We start from the raw sequence: 16,833 nt of genomic DNA, 5'->3' as shown, positions 1-16,833 counted from the left end.
GCCCGTCACTGCTACACGGTAAAGCCACAAATTTGGCCCGTCACTGCTACACGGTAAGGCCACAAATTTGGCCCGTCACTGCTACCGGGTTAGTACTAAATGAAGCAGTTCAAGGGTAACTATGCATGAACACAACAAAGCCCACACAGCTATGGGCTTGTGTAACCATCAACAGTGGTATGCATTTCTTACCAATGTATGCCGGGAGGTCATGACGCAGGGCAGGGCGGGTCATCTCAGACATGGAAGAGTCGGTCATTTAGGGGTTTCTGGAAACTATAACCTTATAAATAATAACAGGCATCATATATTTATTAGAAATGAACAGTCAGTGTCTCAAAATTGGTATGCAAAGCTAATACAGTACCCTCGCGAGTTTCGCGGTGTTCGAGTTTAGCGATCCGCGAGTTTCGCGCTCAGTCCTAAATTCTTACCATCTCGAGTTTAGCGCATTATTTTCCCGAGTTTCGCGCTGTTTCGACAAGTATCAAACGCGTTTACGTGTGGCGTCACGCATGATGCCTCGACTCCCTCAGTTGGCTGGCGGTGTTGACTACGTGCATACGTGTCCTTGCCCTCTTCCACTAGCCTCTTGATATTTCTCCGCGAGTTTGCTGTGATGTCTGAGGACAGAGGAGGCACTGCAGCATGTGGCTCAAAGAAACCAATTTCGGTAAAAGGAAGCAGGCCAGAGAGGCAAGGTAAAAAGAAGAGACTGTTAAGCATGAAAGAAAAGGGGGAAGTGTTGAAAAAGCTTGATACTGGAATGGGACCTGTTGCCGTTGGGAACTTTTTCAACATTAGTGAATCTACTGTAAGAGGAATAAGAGCAAAACGTATTGAAATACAACGTTTCCTGAAAGATGCCCGGGGGAGCTCTGTGATTGAAGTTGCTCACATCACGCATCCTACAAGCAAGTTGATGGTGACAACAGAACACTATCTGAAGAAATATATTGAAGACAAAAATGATCGAAATGTCTGCATATCTTCTGCTAAGGCAAGAGAGAAGGCAAGAGAAATATATGCGGCAGTAGCACGTAAGTTAACCATTGATAATCCTCCACCTTTCTCTGCTAGCAGTGGTTGGTTCTCAAGGTTTAAGAAAAGACACTCGCTCAAAAGGGCACGATGTCTGGGTGAAGCAGCAGACGCACCTACACATGAGGTGGAAAGCTTCACTGATGTCTTGAAACAGCTGATCGAGGGCGGCGGTTACGATCTTCGTCAAATATTCAATGCAGATGAAACTGGTTTTCACTGGAAACAGCAGCCAAGATCAACCATAATCGCCAAACAAAAGAAGCCTAGAGGGCACAAGGAAAGTAAACAGCGTTTCAGTGTTCTCTTTACGGTCAATGCAACTGGTGACTGTAAACTGAAGCCACTTGTTCTCTACACCGCTGCTCGCCCTCGACCTTATCGTCACAAGGACATGAAAAATCTAAATGTGCACTGGGTCTCCAACAAGAAAGGGTACATGACAACTGTTACCTTCTTAGATTGGTTCGATAACCACTTCATACCCGAAGGAAAGGAATACTGCGAGAGGAACAATCTAGCCTTCAAGCTCATGCTTCTGCTGGACAACGCACCCGGGCATCCAACGTTTCTGAGAGGCCGTCATCCTAACTGCGAGGTCGTGTTCCTTCCCCCTAACACAACCTCCATAATACAGCCCTTGGATCAAGAAATAATCGCCAATGTCAAGCTAGAATTCTACAGGAGAACTTGGAAGAAGCTTGAAGAAGCACTGGACACTGATGATGTAAGTAGAACCTGCACACATTTGAGAGAGAGAGAGAGAGAGAGAGAGAGAGAGAGAGAGAGAGAGAGAGAGAGAGAGAGAGAGAGAGAGAGAGAGAGAGAGAGAGAGAGAGAGAGAGAGAGAGAGAGAGAGAGAGAGAGAGAGAGAGAGAGAGAGAGAGAATTGCACATGTAGCCTACAACTTGACGTTGCTCTGAACACACACACACACACACACACACACACATACACACACACAGAGAGAGAGAGAGAGAGAGAGAGAGAGAGAGAGAGAGAGAGAGAGAGAGAGAGAGAGAGAGAGAGAGAGAGAGAGAGAGAGAGAGAGAGAGAGAGAGAGAGAGAGAGAGAGAGAGAATTGCACATGGAGGCTACAACTTGACGTTGCTCTGAACACACACACACACACATACACACACAGAGAGAGAGAGAGAGAGAGAGAGAGAGAGAGAGAGAGAGAGAGAGAGAGAGAGAGAGAGAGAGAGAGAGAGAGAGAGAGAGAGAGAGAGAGAGAGGATTCAAGTGTTTATTACAAACCTGACAAATATTATTATCAACATCATTATTGTTTTTACTCTACAGATCCTTCTGCAAGTGGAGGAGGAGATTGACGAGCCAGACCAGCAGACAGGCGACCCTTCAGCAGAGGTTTGTACGATGAATGATGATTTGGACTCCTGGGTGCTTTAATTTGCTCAGAGAGAGAGAGAGAGAGAGAGAGAGAGAGAGAGAGAGAGAGAGAGAGAGAGAGAGAGAGAGAGAGAGAGAGAGAGAGAGAGGATTCGTGTTTATTACAAACCTGACAAATTATATTATCAACATCATTATTGTTTTTACTCTACAGCTGCAAGTGGAGGAGGAGATTGACGAGCCAGACAAGCAGACAGGCGACCCTTCAGCAGAGGTTTGTACAATGAATGATATGATTTGGACTCTTGGGTGCTTTAATTGCTCAGAGAGAGAGAGAGAGAGAGAGAGAGAGAGAGAGAGAGAGAGAGAGAGAGAGAGAGAGAGAGAGAGAGAGAGAGAGAGAGAGAGAGAGAGAGAGAGAGAGAGAGAGAGAGAGAATTGCACATGTAGCCTACAACTTAACGTTGCTCTGAACACACACACACACACACACACACACACACAGAGAGAGAGAGAGAGAGAGAGACGCGCAGGCTACACATGCAGCGTCCTTGAAACGTTTCCTTGTGATGGCTAACACAATGATCATAATTATCATTATAAACATTATCATTGACATTATTGATATCACAATTTTACAGAGACAGCTGCAGGTGGATGATGTGCACGTGAGTGATGAGCCATACGGCCAGACAGGTGTTCATCCACAAGCAGAGGTATGTATGTTTGTGCGTACGTCTGGCAACGCTACTCATGCCCCCTTCATTACAACCTATGACATCGTACGTTTTTTTTTTTTTAACACTTCTTGTTGTTTAGGTTGACCCATCAGAGTTTATTTTTCATGTATTTCAGTCAGCCATGCCACTGACCACTGCAGAGGTTGGGGCCCCACACCACTCACAGACAGTGCAGCACACACCTGATACAACATTCCAAGCAGTGCCGCCAGGCAGACCCAAGCAGATTATGACTGCACAGACTTTCTTTTGTAATTTTAATATCAAGAAAGCAGTGGACTTAATGGTAGAATGCTGGCACTTTGTCAATATTGCAACGGTGAAGCATGGATGGAGGAAGGTTCTCCCGTGGGTGAAGACAGAAATGAGCGGCGGTGACAGGCAGCGCGTAGCGGCCGCTATGGACACGTTGCTTCAGGTGGCTAAAACGTTACCCATCACGGGGTATGAGAATGTCAGTGTTGCTGATATGGAAGTTCTCATTGATGGAGGAGTCGCTGAACGTAGTGCAGAAGACATGATTGATGATGAGGAGGCTGATGATGAGGAGGAGGAAGAAAAAGAGAAGAAAGATGAGCCAACAGTTCAGCAGTTAACAGAAATATTTGCAATAACAGAAAAATTGAAGGAGGCCATTTACAAATTTGATTCAAATTCGGACCGACGTGAGACATGCATCCACACAATTCAAAAGGGATTAAATGAATACAAACTGATGTACGAAACCCGAGTCAACAACCTTCAACAAGCCTTGATCACACGCTACTTACGTAACCGTGACAAGCGAGAAGATATGCCACCTGCTGTTGTTGCTGAACATGATGATGGAGAGGATAATGATCTGCTTGTGGACAATGAAGTAGCCCCAGAGAATTTGGGTGACGACTTTGAAGGCTTCGTACTAGCCGACCAGGAGTGATCGAGTGACTGGCGACAAGAGGGCAGGGAATGTTTATTGTCATTTCTTTTCTCGTTTTCATTTTTTCAATAAAGTGTATCTCTCCCCATTATTCTTTGTCTTTGCAAGAACACTTTGCCCATTAACTGCAAGAAAAACATCAATTTTAACGTATGTATTTCGAGATAAAGGAGTAATATGGAAAAAAAAAGTCGATTTCACTCGCGGGTCGGAACGTATAAGCTGTTTTACATTGTTTTTAATGTTCGAGTTTCGCGATCCGCGAGTTTCGCGCTATGTCTCGGGAACAAAGTAAGCGCGAAACTCGCGAGGGTACTGTATGCTACCTAACACCTACTCCCAAGGTTAGGTTAGAATTGTTTTGAATCTTACAGTAAAGGGATGCAAATCAAGGGTATATATAACAACACACCCCACATAGCTATGGACTGGAATATCCATTAACAGCAGGCATTTCTTACCAATTTATGCCAGGGGGCGGGCAGGCCAGGAAGGTGGGGCGAGTCATCTCAGGCATGTAGTGGTTTCTGTAAAATACAAGGAATTATAAGACCTAAACCACTATTACAATAGCCCACTACACACCCCAAAAAAGGTCCACATATGCAAACAAACCGCCCCCCCCCCTCTCCCAACCCAGCAGGGGGCTTCGTGGTGCAGTGGTTAGCACACTCGGCTCACAAATGAGAGAGACCGAGTTTGATTCCCACGACAGCCTTCCACGCCCGTGCATACGTGGATACATGAGATTAGTGCAGGAAAGATGTATTTTAGCCGTGAAAACGAAAAAATATGTTACGGGCTAGGTTACTGTCCCAGCCCGCGATGAAAAATATATATCCTTATTTTCTCAAAAAGGAAGACACTTAAGATCACGCCCATAAGCCCACGACAGCCTTCCACACCCGTGCACACGTGGATATATGAGAGTAGTGCAGGAAAGATGTATTTTAACCGTGAAGACGAAAAAATATGTTACGAGCCTGGTTACTGTCCCAGCCCGCCACGAAAAATATATATCCTTATTTTCTCAAAAACGCCCATAAGCCACGACAGCCTTCCACGCCCGTGCACACGTAGAAATATGAGACTAGTGCAGGAAAAATGTATTTTAGCCGTGAAAACGAAAAAATATGTTACGGGCTAGGTTACTGTCCCAGCCCGCCACGAAAAATATATATCCTTATTTTCTCAAAAAGGAAGACACTTAAGATCACGCCCATAAGCCCACGACAGCCTTCCACGCCCGTGCACATGTGGATACATGAGACTAGTGCAGGAAAGATGTATTTTAGCCGTGAAAACGAGAAATATGTTACGGGCTAGGTTACTGCACAAACCCGCCACGAAAAATATATATCCTTATTTTCTCAAAAAGGAAGACACTTAAGATCATGCCCATGAGCCCACGACAGCCTTCCACGCCCGTGCACACGTGGATATATGAGAGTAGTGCAGGAAAGATGTATTTTAACCGTGAAGACGAAAAAATATGTTACGGGCTTGGTTACTGTCCCAGCCCGCCACGAAAAATATATATCCTTATTTTCTCAAAAACGACCATAAGCCACGACAGCCTTCCACGCCCGTGCACACGTAGAAATATGAGACTAGTGCAGGAAAAATGTATTTTAGCCGTGAAAACGAAAAAATATGTTACGGGCTAGGTTACTGTCCCAGCCCGCCACGAAAAATATATATCCTTATTTTCTCAAAAAGGAAGACACTTAAGATCACGCCCATAAGCCCACGACAGCCTTCCACGCCCGTGCACATGTGGATACATGAGACTAGTGCAGGAAAGATGTATTTTAGCCGTGAAAACGAGAAATATGTTACGGGCTAGGTTACTGCCCAAACCCGCCACGAAAAATATATATCCTTATTTTCTCAAAAAGGAAGACACTTATGATCACGCCCATGAGCCCACGACAGCCTTCCACGCCCGTGCACACTTGGATATATGAGACTAGTGCAGGAAAAATGTATTTTAGCCGTGAAAACGAAAAAATATGTTACGGGCTAGGTTACTGTCGTAGCCCGCTATGAAAAATATATATCCTTATTTTCTCAAAAAGGAAGACACTTAAGATCACGCCCGTACACCCACGTCAGCCTTCCACGCCCGTGCACACGTGGATATATGAGAGTAGTGCAGGAAAGATGTATTTTAGCCGTGAAGACGAAAATTTTGTTACGAGGTGAATGTCAAACTGCCCCGCTCCACCCACCTGCCGAGAACATTTGAGCTTGTTTTCTGCAATATTACATCATCTACGCTAACGCCAGTGTAGGAAAGCCTTTCCCCATCGACAGTGAATGCGTGAGGCGTTGTGGCGACTCTTGCAAACGATAATTAGTGACACAACGTAAGAAAAACTGTCTGTACGGGGCTGGGCTCAGGTCAGGCGGCCCCTGATGTCGCGGGTGTTAGAATCGCTCCTAACGGGGTAACTAACGCTGGCACACCTGACCTGGCACCTCACACACCTGCCGGCACACCTCTAAATTATGTTGTAATAATACCAATGAATCAAGGCACAAATGGAATAAGAGAAATTTTCAGAGTAAATTCTCAGACGGGGTTAGATTAGGTTAGTTTTCTTTTATTATTGACCCGGCAGTAGCAGCGGGGGATCATGTTTCTTAATGGTCCCTCTAAGCAAGAAAAATGAGAAAAAATCACCGCTCACACAAACCATTCCATAATATATATCAAAGCATTTGTGATCAGTTTATGCATCATCTATTTTTTGGGGGTTTATATCATTGCACAAATTTAGCCCGTTGCTGCTACAAGGTAAGGCCACAAATTTGGCCCGTCACTGCTACACGGTAAAGCCACAAATTTGGCCTGTCACTGCTACACGGTAAAGCCACAAATTTGGCCCGTCACTGTTACACGGTAAAGACACATATTTAGCCCGTCACTGCTACATGGTAAAGCCACAAATTTGGCCCGTCACTGCTACACGGTAAGGCCACAAATTTGGCCCGTCACTGCTACCGGGTTAGTATTAAATGAAGCAGTTCAAGGGTAACTATGCATGAACACAACAAAGCCCACACAGCTATGGGCTTGTGTAACCATCAACAGTGGTATGCATTTCTTACCAATGTATGCCGGGAGGTCATGACGCAGGGCAGGGCGGGTCATCTCAGACATGGAAGAGTCGGTCATTTAGGGGTTTCTGGAAACTATAACCTTATAAATAATAACAGGCATCATATATTTATTAGAAATGAACAGTCAGTGTCTCAAAATTGGTATGCAAAGCTAATATGCTACCTAACTCCTACTCCCAAGGTTATGTAAGAATTGTTTTGAATCTTACAGTAAAGGGATGCAAATCAAGGGTATATATAACAACACACCCCACATAGCTATGGACTGGAATATCCATTAACAGCAGGCATTTCTTACCAATTTATGCCAGGGGGCGGGCAGGCCAGGAAGGTGGGGCTAGTCATCTCAGGCATGTAGTGGTTTCTGTAAAATACAAGGAATTACCAGACCTAAACCACTATTACACCAGCCCACTACACACCACAAAAAATGTCCACATATGCAAACAAACCGCCCCCCCCCTCTCCCAACCCAGCAGGGGGCTTCGTGGTGCAGTGGTTAGCACACTCGGCTCACAAATGAGAGAGCCCGAGTTTGATTCCCACGACAGCCTTCCACGCCCGTGCATACGTGGATACATGAGATTAGTGCAGGAAAGATGTATTTTAGCCGTGAAAACGAAAAAATATGTTACGGGCTAGGTTACTGTCCCAGCCCGCCACGAAAAATATATATCCTTATTTTCTCAAAAAGGAAGACACTTAAGATCACGCCCATAAGTCCACGACAGCCTTCCATGCCCGTGCACATGTGGATACATGAGACTAGTGCAGGAAAAATGTATTTTAGCCGTGAAAACGAAAAAATATGTTATTACGGGCTAGGTTACTGTCCAGCCCGCCACGAAAAATATATATCCAAACGAAAAAATATTTACGGGCTAGGTTACTGTCCAGCCCCCGCCATAAAAAAATATATTTTATTTTCTCAAAAGGAAGACGACAAAGATCAGTCGACAGCCTTCGTTACTGTCCCAGAAAATATATATCCTTATTTTCTCAAAAAGGAAGACACTTAAGATCACGCCCATAAGTCCACGACAGCCTTCCACGCCCGTGCACATGTGGATACATGAGATTAGTGCAGGAAAGATGTATTTTAGCCGTGAAAACGAAAAAATATGTTACGGGCTAGGTTACTGTCCCAGCCCGCCATGAAAAATATATATCCTTATTTTCTCAAAAAGGAAGACACTTAAGATCACGCCCATAAGCCCACGACAGCCTTCCACGCCCGTGCACACGTGGATATATGAGACTAGTGCAGGAAAGATGTATTTTAACCGTGAAGACGAAAAAATATGTTACGGGCTTGGTTACTGTCCCAGTCCGCCACGAAAAATATATATCCTTATTTTCTCAAAAACGCCCATAAGCCACGACAGCCTTCCACGCCCGTGCACACGTGGAAATATGAGACTAGTGCAGGAAAAATGTATTTTAGCCGTGAAAACGAAAAAATATGTTACGGGCTAGGTTGTCCCAGCCCGCCATGAAAAATATATATCCTTATTTTCTCAAAAAGGAAGACACTTAAGATCACGCCCATAAGCCCACGACAGCCTTCCACGCCCATGCATACATGGATACATGAGATTAGTGCAGGAAAGATGTATTTTAGCCGTGAAAACGAAAAAATATGTTACGGGTTAGGTTACTGTCCCAGCCCGCCACAAAAAATATATATCCTTATTTTCTCAAAAACGCCCATAAGCCACGACAGCCTTCCACGCCCGTGCACACGTGGATATATGAGTAGTGCAGGAAAGATGTATTTTAACCGTGAAGACGAAAAAATATGTTACGGGCTTGGTTACTGTCCCAGCCCGCGACGAAAAATATATATCCTTATTTTCTCAAAAACGCCCATAAGCCACGACAGCCTTCCACGCCCGTGCACACGTGGAAATATGAGACTAGTGCAGGAAAAATGTATTTTAGCCGTGAAAACGAAAAAATATGTTACGGGCTAGGTTACTGTCCCAGCCCACCACGAAAAATATATATCCTTATTTTCTCAAAAAGGAAGACACTTAAGATCACGCCCATAAGCCCACGACAGCCTTCAATGCCCGTGCACATGTGGATACATGAGATTAGTGCAGGAAAGATGTATTTTAGCCGTGAAAACGAAAAAATGTGTTACGGGCTAGGTTACTGTCCCAGCCCGCCATGAAAAATATATATCCTTATTTTCTCAAAAAGGAAGACACTTAAGATCACGCCCATAAGCCCACGACAGCCTTCCACGCCCGTACATACGTGGATATATGAGACTAGTGCAGGAAAAATGTATTTTAGCCGTGAAAACGAAAAAATATGTTACGGGCTAGGTTACTGTCCCAGCCCGCCATGAAAAATATATATCCTTATTTTCTCAAAAAGGAAGACACTTAAGATCGCGCCCATAAGCCCACGACAGCCTTCCACGCCCGTGCACATGTGGATACATGAGACTAGTGCAGGAAAGATGTATTTTAGCCGTGAAAACGAGAAATATGTTACGGGCTAGGTTACTGCCCAAACCCGCCACGAAAAATATATATCCTTATTTTCTCCAAAAGGAAGACACTTAAGATCACGCCCATAAGCCCACGTCAGCCTTCCACGCCTGTGCATACTTGGATATATGAGAGTAGTGCAGGAAAGATGTATTTTAGCCGTGAAAACGAGAAATATGTTACAGGCTAGGTTACTGCCCAAACCCGCCACGAAAAATATATATCCTTATTTTCTCAAAAAGGAAGACACTTAAGATCACGCCCGTACGCCCACGTCAGCCTTCCAAGCCCATGCACACGTGGATATATGAGAGTAGTGCAGGAAAGATGTATTTTAGCCGTGAAGACGAAAATTTTGTTACGAGGTGAATGTCAAACTGCCCCGCCCGCCCCGCCCCGCGTAAAGGGATGCAAATCAAGGGTATATATAACAACACACCCCACATAGCTATGGACTGAAATATCAATTAACAGCAGGCATTTCTTACCAATTTATGCCAGGGGGCAGGCAGGCCAGGAAGGTGGGGCAGGGCGGGGCGAGTCATCTCAGGCATGTAGTGGTTTCTGTAAAATACAAGGAATTACCAGACCTAAACCACTATTACACCAGCCCACTACACACCACAAAAAATGTCCACATATGCAACCAACTGCCCCCCTCTCCCAACCCAGCAGGGGGCTTCCAGTGGCTTCAGCACACTGGCTCACAAATGAGAGAGCTGAGTTCGATTCCACGACAGCCTTCCACGCCCGTGCATACGTGGATACATGAGATTAGTGCAGGAAAGATGTATTTTAGCCGTGAAAACGAAAAAATATGTTACGGGCTAGGTTACTGTCCCAGCCCGCCATGAAAAATATATATCCTTATTTTCTCAAAAAGGAAGACACTTAAGATATAGCCCATAAGCCCACGACAGCCTTCCACGCCCGTGCATACGTGGATACTTGAGATTAGTGCAGGAAAGATGTATTTTAGCCGTGAAAACGAAAAAATATGTTACGGGCTAGGTTACATTCCCAGCCCGCCACGAAAAATATATATCCTTATTTTCTTAAAAAGGAAGACACTTAAGATCACGCCCGTACGCCCACGTCAGCTTTCCACGCCCTTGCACACGTGGATATATGAGACTAGTGCAGGAAAGATGTATTTTAGCCGTGAAAACGAGAAATATGTTACGGGCTAGGTTACTGCCCAAACCCGCCACGAAAATATATATCCTTATTTTCTCAAAAAGGAAGACACTTAAGATCACGCCCGTACGCCCACGTCAGCCTTCCACGCCCGTGGACACGTGGATATATGAGATTAGTGCAGGAAAGATGTATTTTAGCCGTGAAAACGAAAAAATATGTTACGGGCTAGGTTACTGTCCCAGCCCGCCACGAAAAATATATATCCTTATTTTCTCAAAAAGGAAGACACTTAAGATCACGCCCATAAGCCCACGACAGCCTTCCACGCCCGTGCACATGTGGATACATGAGACTAGTGCAGGAAAGATGTATTTTAGCCGTGAAAACGAGAAATATGTTACGGGCTAGGTTACTGCCCAAACCCGACACGAAAAATATACATCCTTATTTTCTCAAAAAGGAAGACACTTAAGATCACGCCCATAAGCCCACGACAGCCTTCCACGCCCGTGCACACGTGGATATATGAGACTAGTTAAGAAAAAATGTATTTTAGCCGTGAAAACGAAAAAATATGTTACGGGCTAGGTTACTGTCCCAGCCCGCCATGAAAAATATATATCCTTATTTTCTCAAAAAGGAAGACACTTAAGATCACGCCCATAAGCCCACGACAGCCTTCCACGCCTGTGCACACGTGGATATATGAGAGTAGTGCAGGAAAGATGTATTTTAACCGTGAAGACGAAAAAATATGTTACGGGCTTGGTTACTGTCCCAGCCCGCCACGAAAAATATATATCCCTATTTTCTCAAAAACGCCCATAAGCCACGACAGCCTTCCACGCCCGTGCACACGTGGAAATATGAGACTAGTGCAGGAAAAATGTATTTTAGCCGTGAAAACGAAAAAATATTTTACGGGCTTGGTTACTGTCCCAGCCCGCCACGAAAAATATATATCCTTATTTTCTCAAAAAGGAAGACACTTAAGATCACGCCCATAAGCCCACGACAGCCTTCCACGCCCGTGCACATGTGGATACATGAGACTAGTGCAGGAAAGATGTATTTTAGCCGAGAAAACGAGAAATATGTTACGGGCTAGGTTACTGCCCAAACCCGCCACGAAAAATATATATCCTTATTTTCTCAAAAAGGAAGACACTTAAGATCACGCCCATAAGCCCACGACAGCCTTCCACGCCCGTGCACACGTGGATATATGAGACTAGTGCAGGAAAAATGTATTTTAGCCGTGAAAACGAAAAAATATGTTACGGGCTAGGTTACTGTCGTAGCCCGCCATGAAAAATATATATCCTTATTTTCTCAAAAAGGAAGACACTTAAGATCACGCCCGTACGCCCACGTCAGCCTTCCACGCCCGTGCACACGTGGATATATGAGAGTAGTGCAGGAAAGATGTATTTTAGCCGTGAAGACGAAAATTTTGTTACGAGGTGAATGTCAAACTGCCCCGCCCCGCCCCACCCCGCCGAGAACATTTGAGCTTGTTTTCTGCAATATTACATCATCTACGCTAACGCCAGTGTAGGAAAGCCTTTCCCCATCGACAGTGAATGCGTGAGGCGTTGTGGCGACTCTTGCAAACGATAATTAGTGACACAACGTAAGAAAAACTGTCTGTACGGGGCTGGGCTCAGGTCAGGTGGCCCCCGATGACGCGGGTGTTAGAATCGCTCCTAACGGGGTAACTAACGCTGGCACACCTGACCTGGCACCTCACACACCTGCCGGCACACCTCTAAATTATGTTGTAATAATACCAATGAATCAAGGCACAAATGGAATAAGAGAAATTTTCAGAGTAAATTCTCAGACGGGGTTAGATTAGGTTAGTTTTCTTTTATTATTGACCCGGCAGTAGCAGCGGGGGATCATGTTTCTTAATGGTCCCTCTAAGCAAGAAAAATGAGAAAAAATCACCGCTCACACAAACCATTTCATAATATATATCAAAGCATTTGTGATCAGTTTATGCATCATCTATTTTGTGGTTTATATCATTGCACAAATTTGGCCCGTTGCTGCTACAAGGTAAGGCCACAAATTTGGCCCGTCACTGCTACACGGTAAAGCCACAAATTTGGCCTGTCACTGCTACACGGTAAAGCCACAAATTTGGCCCGTCACTGCTACACGGTAAAGACACAAATTTAGCCCGTCACTGCTACATGGTAAAGCCACAAATTTGGCCCGTCACTGCTACACGGTAAGGCCACAAATTTGGCCCGTCACTGCTACCGGGTTAGTATTAAATGAAGCAGTTCAAGGGTAACTATGCATGAACACAACAAAGCCCACACAGCTATGGGCTTGTGTAACCATCAACAGTGGTATGCATTTCTTACCAATGTATGCCGGGAGGTCATGACGCAGGGCAGGGCGGGTCATCTCAGACATGGAAGAGTCGGTCATTTAGGGGTTTCTGGAAACTATAACCTTATAAACAATAACAGGCATCATATATTTATTAGAAATGAACAGTCAGTGTCTCAAAATTGGTATGCAAAGCTAATATGCTACCTAACTCCTACTCCCAAGGTTATGTAAGAATTGTTTTGAATCTTACAGTAAAGGGATGCAAATCAAGGGTATATATAACAACACACCCCACATAGCTATGGACTGGAATATCCATTAACAGCAGGCATTTCTTACCAATTTATGCCAGGGGGCGGGCAGGCCAGGAAGGTGGGGCTAGTCATCTCAGGCATGTAGTGGTTTCTGTAAAATACAAGGAATTACCAGACCTAAACCACTATTACACCAGCCCACTACACACCACAAAAAATGTCCACATATGCAAACAAACCGCCCCCCCCCTCTCCCAACCCAGCAGGGGGCTTCGTGGTGCAGTGGTTAGCACACTCGGCTCACAAATGAGAGAGCCCGAGTTTGATTCCCACGACAGCCTTCCACGCCCGTGCATACGTGGATACATGAGATTAGTGCAGGAAAGATGTATTTTAGCCGTGAAAACGAAAAAATATGTTACGGGCTAGGTTACTGTCCCAGCCCGCCACGAAAAATATATATCCTTATTTTCTCAAAAAGGAAGACACTTAAGATCACGCCCATAAGTCCACGACAGCCTTCCATGCCCGTGCACATGTGGATACATGAGACTAGTGCAGGAAAAATGTATTTTAGCCGTGAAAACGAAAAAATATGTTACGGGCTAGGTTACTGTCCCAGCCCGCCATGAAAAATATATATCCTTATTTTCTCAAAAAGGAAGACACTTAAGATCACGCCCATAAGCCCACGACAGCCTTCCACGCCCGTGCACACGTGGATATATGTGAGTAGTGCAGGAAAGATGTATTTTAACCGTGAAGACGAAAAAATATGTTACGGGCTTGGTTACTGTCCCAGTCCGCCACGAAAAATATATATCCTTATTTTCTCAAAAACGCCCATAAGCCACGACAGCCTTCCACGCCCGTGCACACGTGGAAATATGAGACTAGTGCAGGAAAAATGTATTTTAGCCGTGAAAACGAAAAAATATGTTACGGGCTAGGTTGCTGTCCCAGCCCGCCATGAAAAATATATATCCATATTTTCTCAAAAAGGAAGACATTTAAGATCACGCCCATAAGCCCACGACAGCCTTCCACGCCCATGCATACATGGATACATGAGATTAGTGCAGGAAAGATGTATTTTAGCCGTGAAAACGAAAAAATATGTTACGGGTTAGGTTACTGTCCCAGCCCGCCACAAAAAATATATATCCTTATTTTCTCAAAAACGCCCATAAGCCACGACAGCCTTCCACGCCCGTGCACACGTGGATATATGAGAGTAGTGCAGGAAAGATGTATTTTAACCGTGAAGACGAAAAAATATGTTACGGGCTTGGTTACTGTCCCAGCCCGCGACGAAAAATATATATCCTTATTTTCTCAAAAACGCCCATAAGCCACGACAGCCTTCCACGCCCGTGCACACGTGGAAATATGAGACTAGTGCAGGAAAAATGTATTTTAGCCGTGAAAACGAAAAAATATGTTACGGGCTAGGTTACTGTCCCAGCCCACCACGAAAAATATATATCCTTATTTTCTCAAAAAGGAAGACACTTAAGATCACGCCCATAAGCCCACGACAGCCTTCAATGCCCGTGCACATGTGGATACAAGAGATTAGTGCAGGAAAGATGTATTTTAGCCGTGAAAACGAAAAAATGTGTTACGGGCTAGGTTACTGTCCCAGCCCGCCATGAAAAATATATATCCTTATTTTCTCAAAAAGGAAGACACTTAAGATCACGCCCATAAGCCCACGACAGCCTTCCACGCCCGTACATACGTGGATATATGAGACTAGTGCAGGAAAAATGTATTTTAGCCGTGAAAACGAAAAAATATGTTACGGGCTAGGTTACTGTCCCAGCCCGCCATGAAAAATATATATCCTTATTTTCTCAAAAAGGAAGACACTTAAGATCGCGCCCATAAGCCCACGACAGCCTTCCACGCCCGTGCACATGTGGATACATGAGACTAGTGCAGGAAAGATGTATTTTAGCCGTGAAAACGAGAAATATGTTACGGGCTAGGTTACTGCCCAAACCCGCCACGAAAAATATATATCCTTATTTTCTCCAAAAGGAAGACACTTAAGATCACGCCCATAAGCCCACGTCAGCCTTCCACGCCTGTGCATACTTGGATATATGAGAGTAGTGCAGGAAAGATGTATTTTAGCCGTGAAAACGAGAAATATGTTACGGGCTAGGTTACTGCCCAAACCCGCCACGAAAAATATATATCCTTATTTTCTCAAAAAGGAAGACACTTAAGATCACGCCCGTACGCCCACGTCAGCCTTCCAAGCCCATGCACACGTGGATATATGAGAGTAGTGCAGGAAAGATGTATTTTAGCCGTGAAGACGAAAATTTTGTTACGAGGTGAATGTCAAACTGCCCCGCCCCGCCCCGCCCCGCGTAAAGGGATGCAAATCAAGGGTATATATAACAACACACCCCACATAGCTATGGACTGAAATATCAATTAACAGCAGGCATTTCTTACCAATTTATGCCAGGGGGCAGGCAGGCCAGGAAGGTGGGGCAGGGCGGGGCGAGTCATCTCAGGCATGTAGTGGTTTCTGTAAAATACAAGGAATTACCAGACCTAAACCACTATTACACCAGCCCACTACACACCACAAAAAATGTCCACATATGCAAACTAACCGCCCCCCCCCTCTCCCAACCCAGCAGGGGGCTTCGTGGGGCAGTGGTTAGCACACTCGGCTCACAAATGAGAGAGCCCGAGTTCGATTCCCACGACAGCCTTCCACGCCCGTGCATACGTGGATACATGAGATTAGTGCAGGAAAGATGTATTTTAGCCGTGAAAACGAAAAAATATGTTACGGGCTAGGTTACTGTCCCAGCCCGCCATGAAAAATATATATCCTTATTTTCTCAAAAAGGAAGACACTTAAGATATAGCCCATAAGCCCACGACAGCCTTCCACGCCCGTGCATACGTGGATACTTGAGATTAGTGCAGGAAAGATGTATTTTAGCCGTGAAAACGAAAAAATATGTTACGGGCTAGGTTACATTCCCAGCCCGCCACGAAAAATATATATCCTTATTTTCTTAAAAAGGAAGACACTTAAGATCACGCCCGTACGCCCACGTCAGCTTTCCACGCCCTTGCACACGTGGATATATGAGACTAGTGCAGGAAAGATGTATTTTAGCCGTGAAAACGAGAAATATGTTACGGGCTAGGTTACTGCCCAAACCCGCCACGAAAATATATATCCTTATTTTCTCAAAAAGGAAGACACTTAAGATCACGCCCGTACGCCCACGTCAGCCTTCCACGCCCGTGGACACGTGGATATATGAGATTAGTGCAGGAAAGATGTATTTTAGCCGTGAAAACGAAAAAATATGTTACGGGCTAGGTTACTGTCCCAGCCCGCCACGAAAAATATATATCCTTATTTTCTCAAAAA

The 16,833-nt window shown here is 44.8% G+C and overlaps 1 protein-coding gene and 1 long non-coding RNA gene across 3 annotated transcripts in view; one reads left to right on the top strand and one right to left on the bottom strand.

The window, feature by feature from the left end:
- The first annotated feature begins 356 nt into the window (after positions 1-356).
- Positions 357-4,140, top strand: LOC127001458 (tigger transposable element-derived protein 1-like). 2 transcript variants are annotated; one of them, XM_050865985.1, is made up of 5 exons: positions 357-1,768; positions 2,348-2,413; positions 2,610-2,669; positions 3,037-3,111; positions 3,251-4,140. In XM_050865985.1, exons 1-5 carry the CDS (start codon positions 620-622, stop codon positions 4,052-4,054), a joined length of 2,154 nt encoding a protein of 717 aa, XP_050721942.1. In that variant the 5' UTR covers positions 357-619; the 3' UTR covers positions 4,055-4,140. The 2 variants fall into 2 exon arrangements, with proteins under 2 accessions (XP_050721942.1, XP_050721943.1); XM_050865986.1 differs by lacking the exon at positions 2,610-2,669.
- LOC127001461 (uncharacterized) overlaps positions 2,468-16,833 on the bottom strand; it is a 33,741-nt gene continuing 19,375 nt past the window's right edge. Inside the window, exons 9-16 of the long non-coding RNA XR_007755279.1 lie at positions 15,891-15,966; positions 13,507-13,572; positions 13,197-13,280; positions 10,170-10,245; positions 7,479-7,544; positions 7,169-7,252; positions 4,516-4,581; positions 2,468-4,179 (exon numbers count right to left, since the gene is read on the bottom strand). This is a non-coding gene — a long non-coding RNA (uncharacterized LOC127001461). The remainder of the gene's footprint in view (positions 4,180-4,515; positions 4,582-7,168; positions 7,253-7,478; positions 7,545-10,169; positions 10,246-13,196; positions 13,281-13,506; positions 13,573-15,890; positions 15,967-16,833) is intronic.

Source organism: Eriocheir sinensis, chromosome 21 (assembly GCF_024679095.1).
Source record: "Eriocheir sinensis breed Jianghai 21 chromosome 21, ASM2467909v1, whole genome shotgun sequence".
NCBI lineage: Eukaryota > Metazoa > Arthropoda > Malacostraca > Decapoda > Varunidae > Eriocheir > Eriocheir sinensis.
Note: the sequence above shows the minus strand (reverse complement) of the source record. Positions and strands in the feature narration are given on the sequence as shown.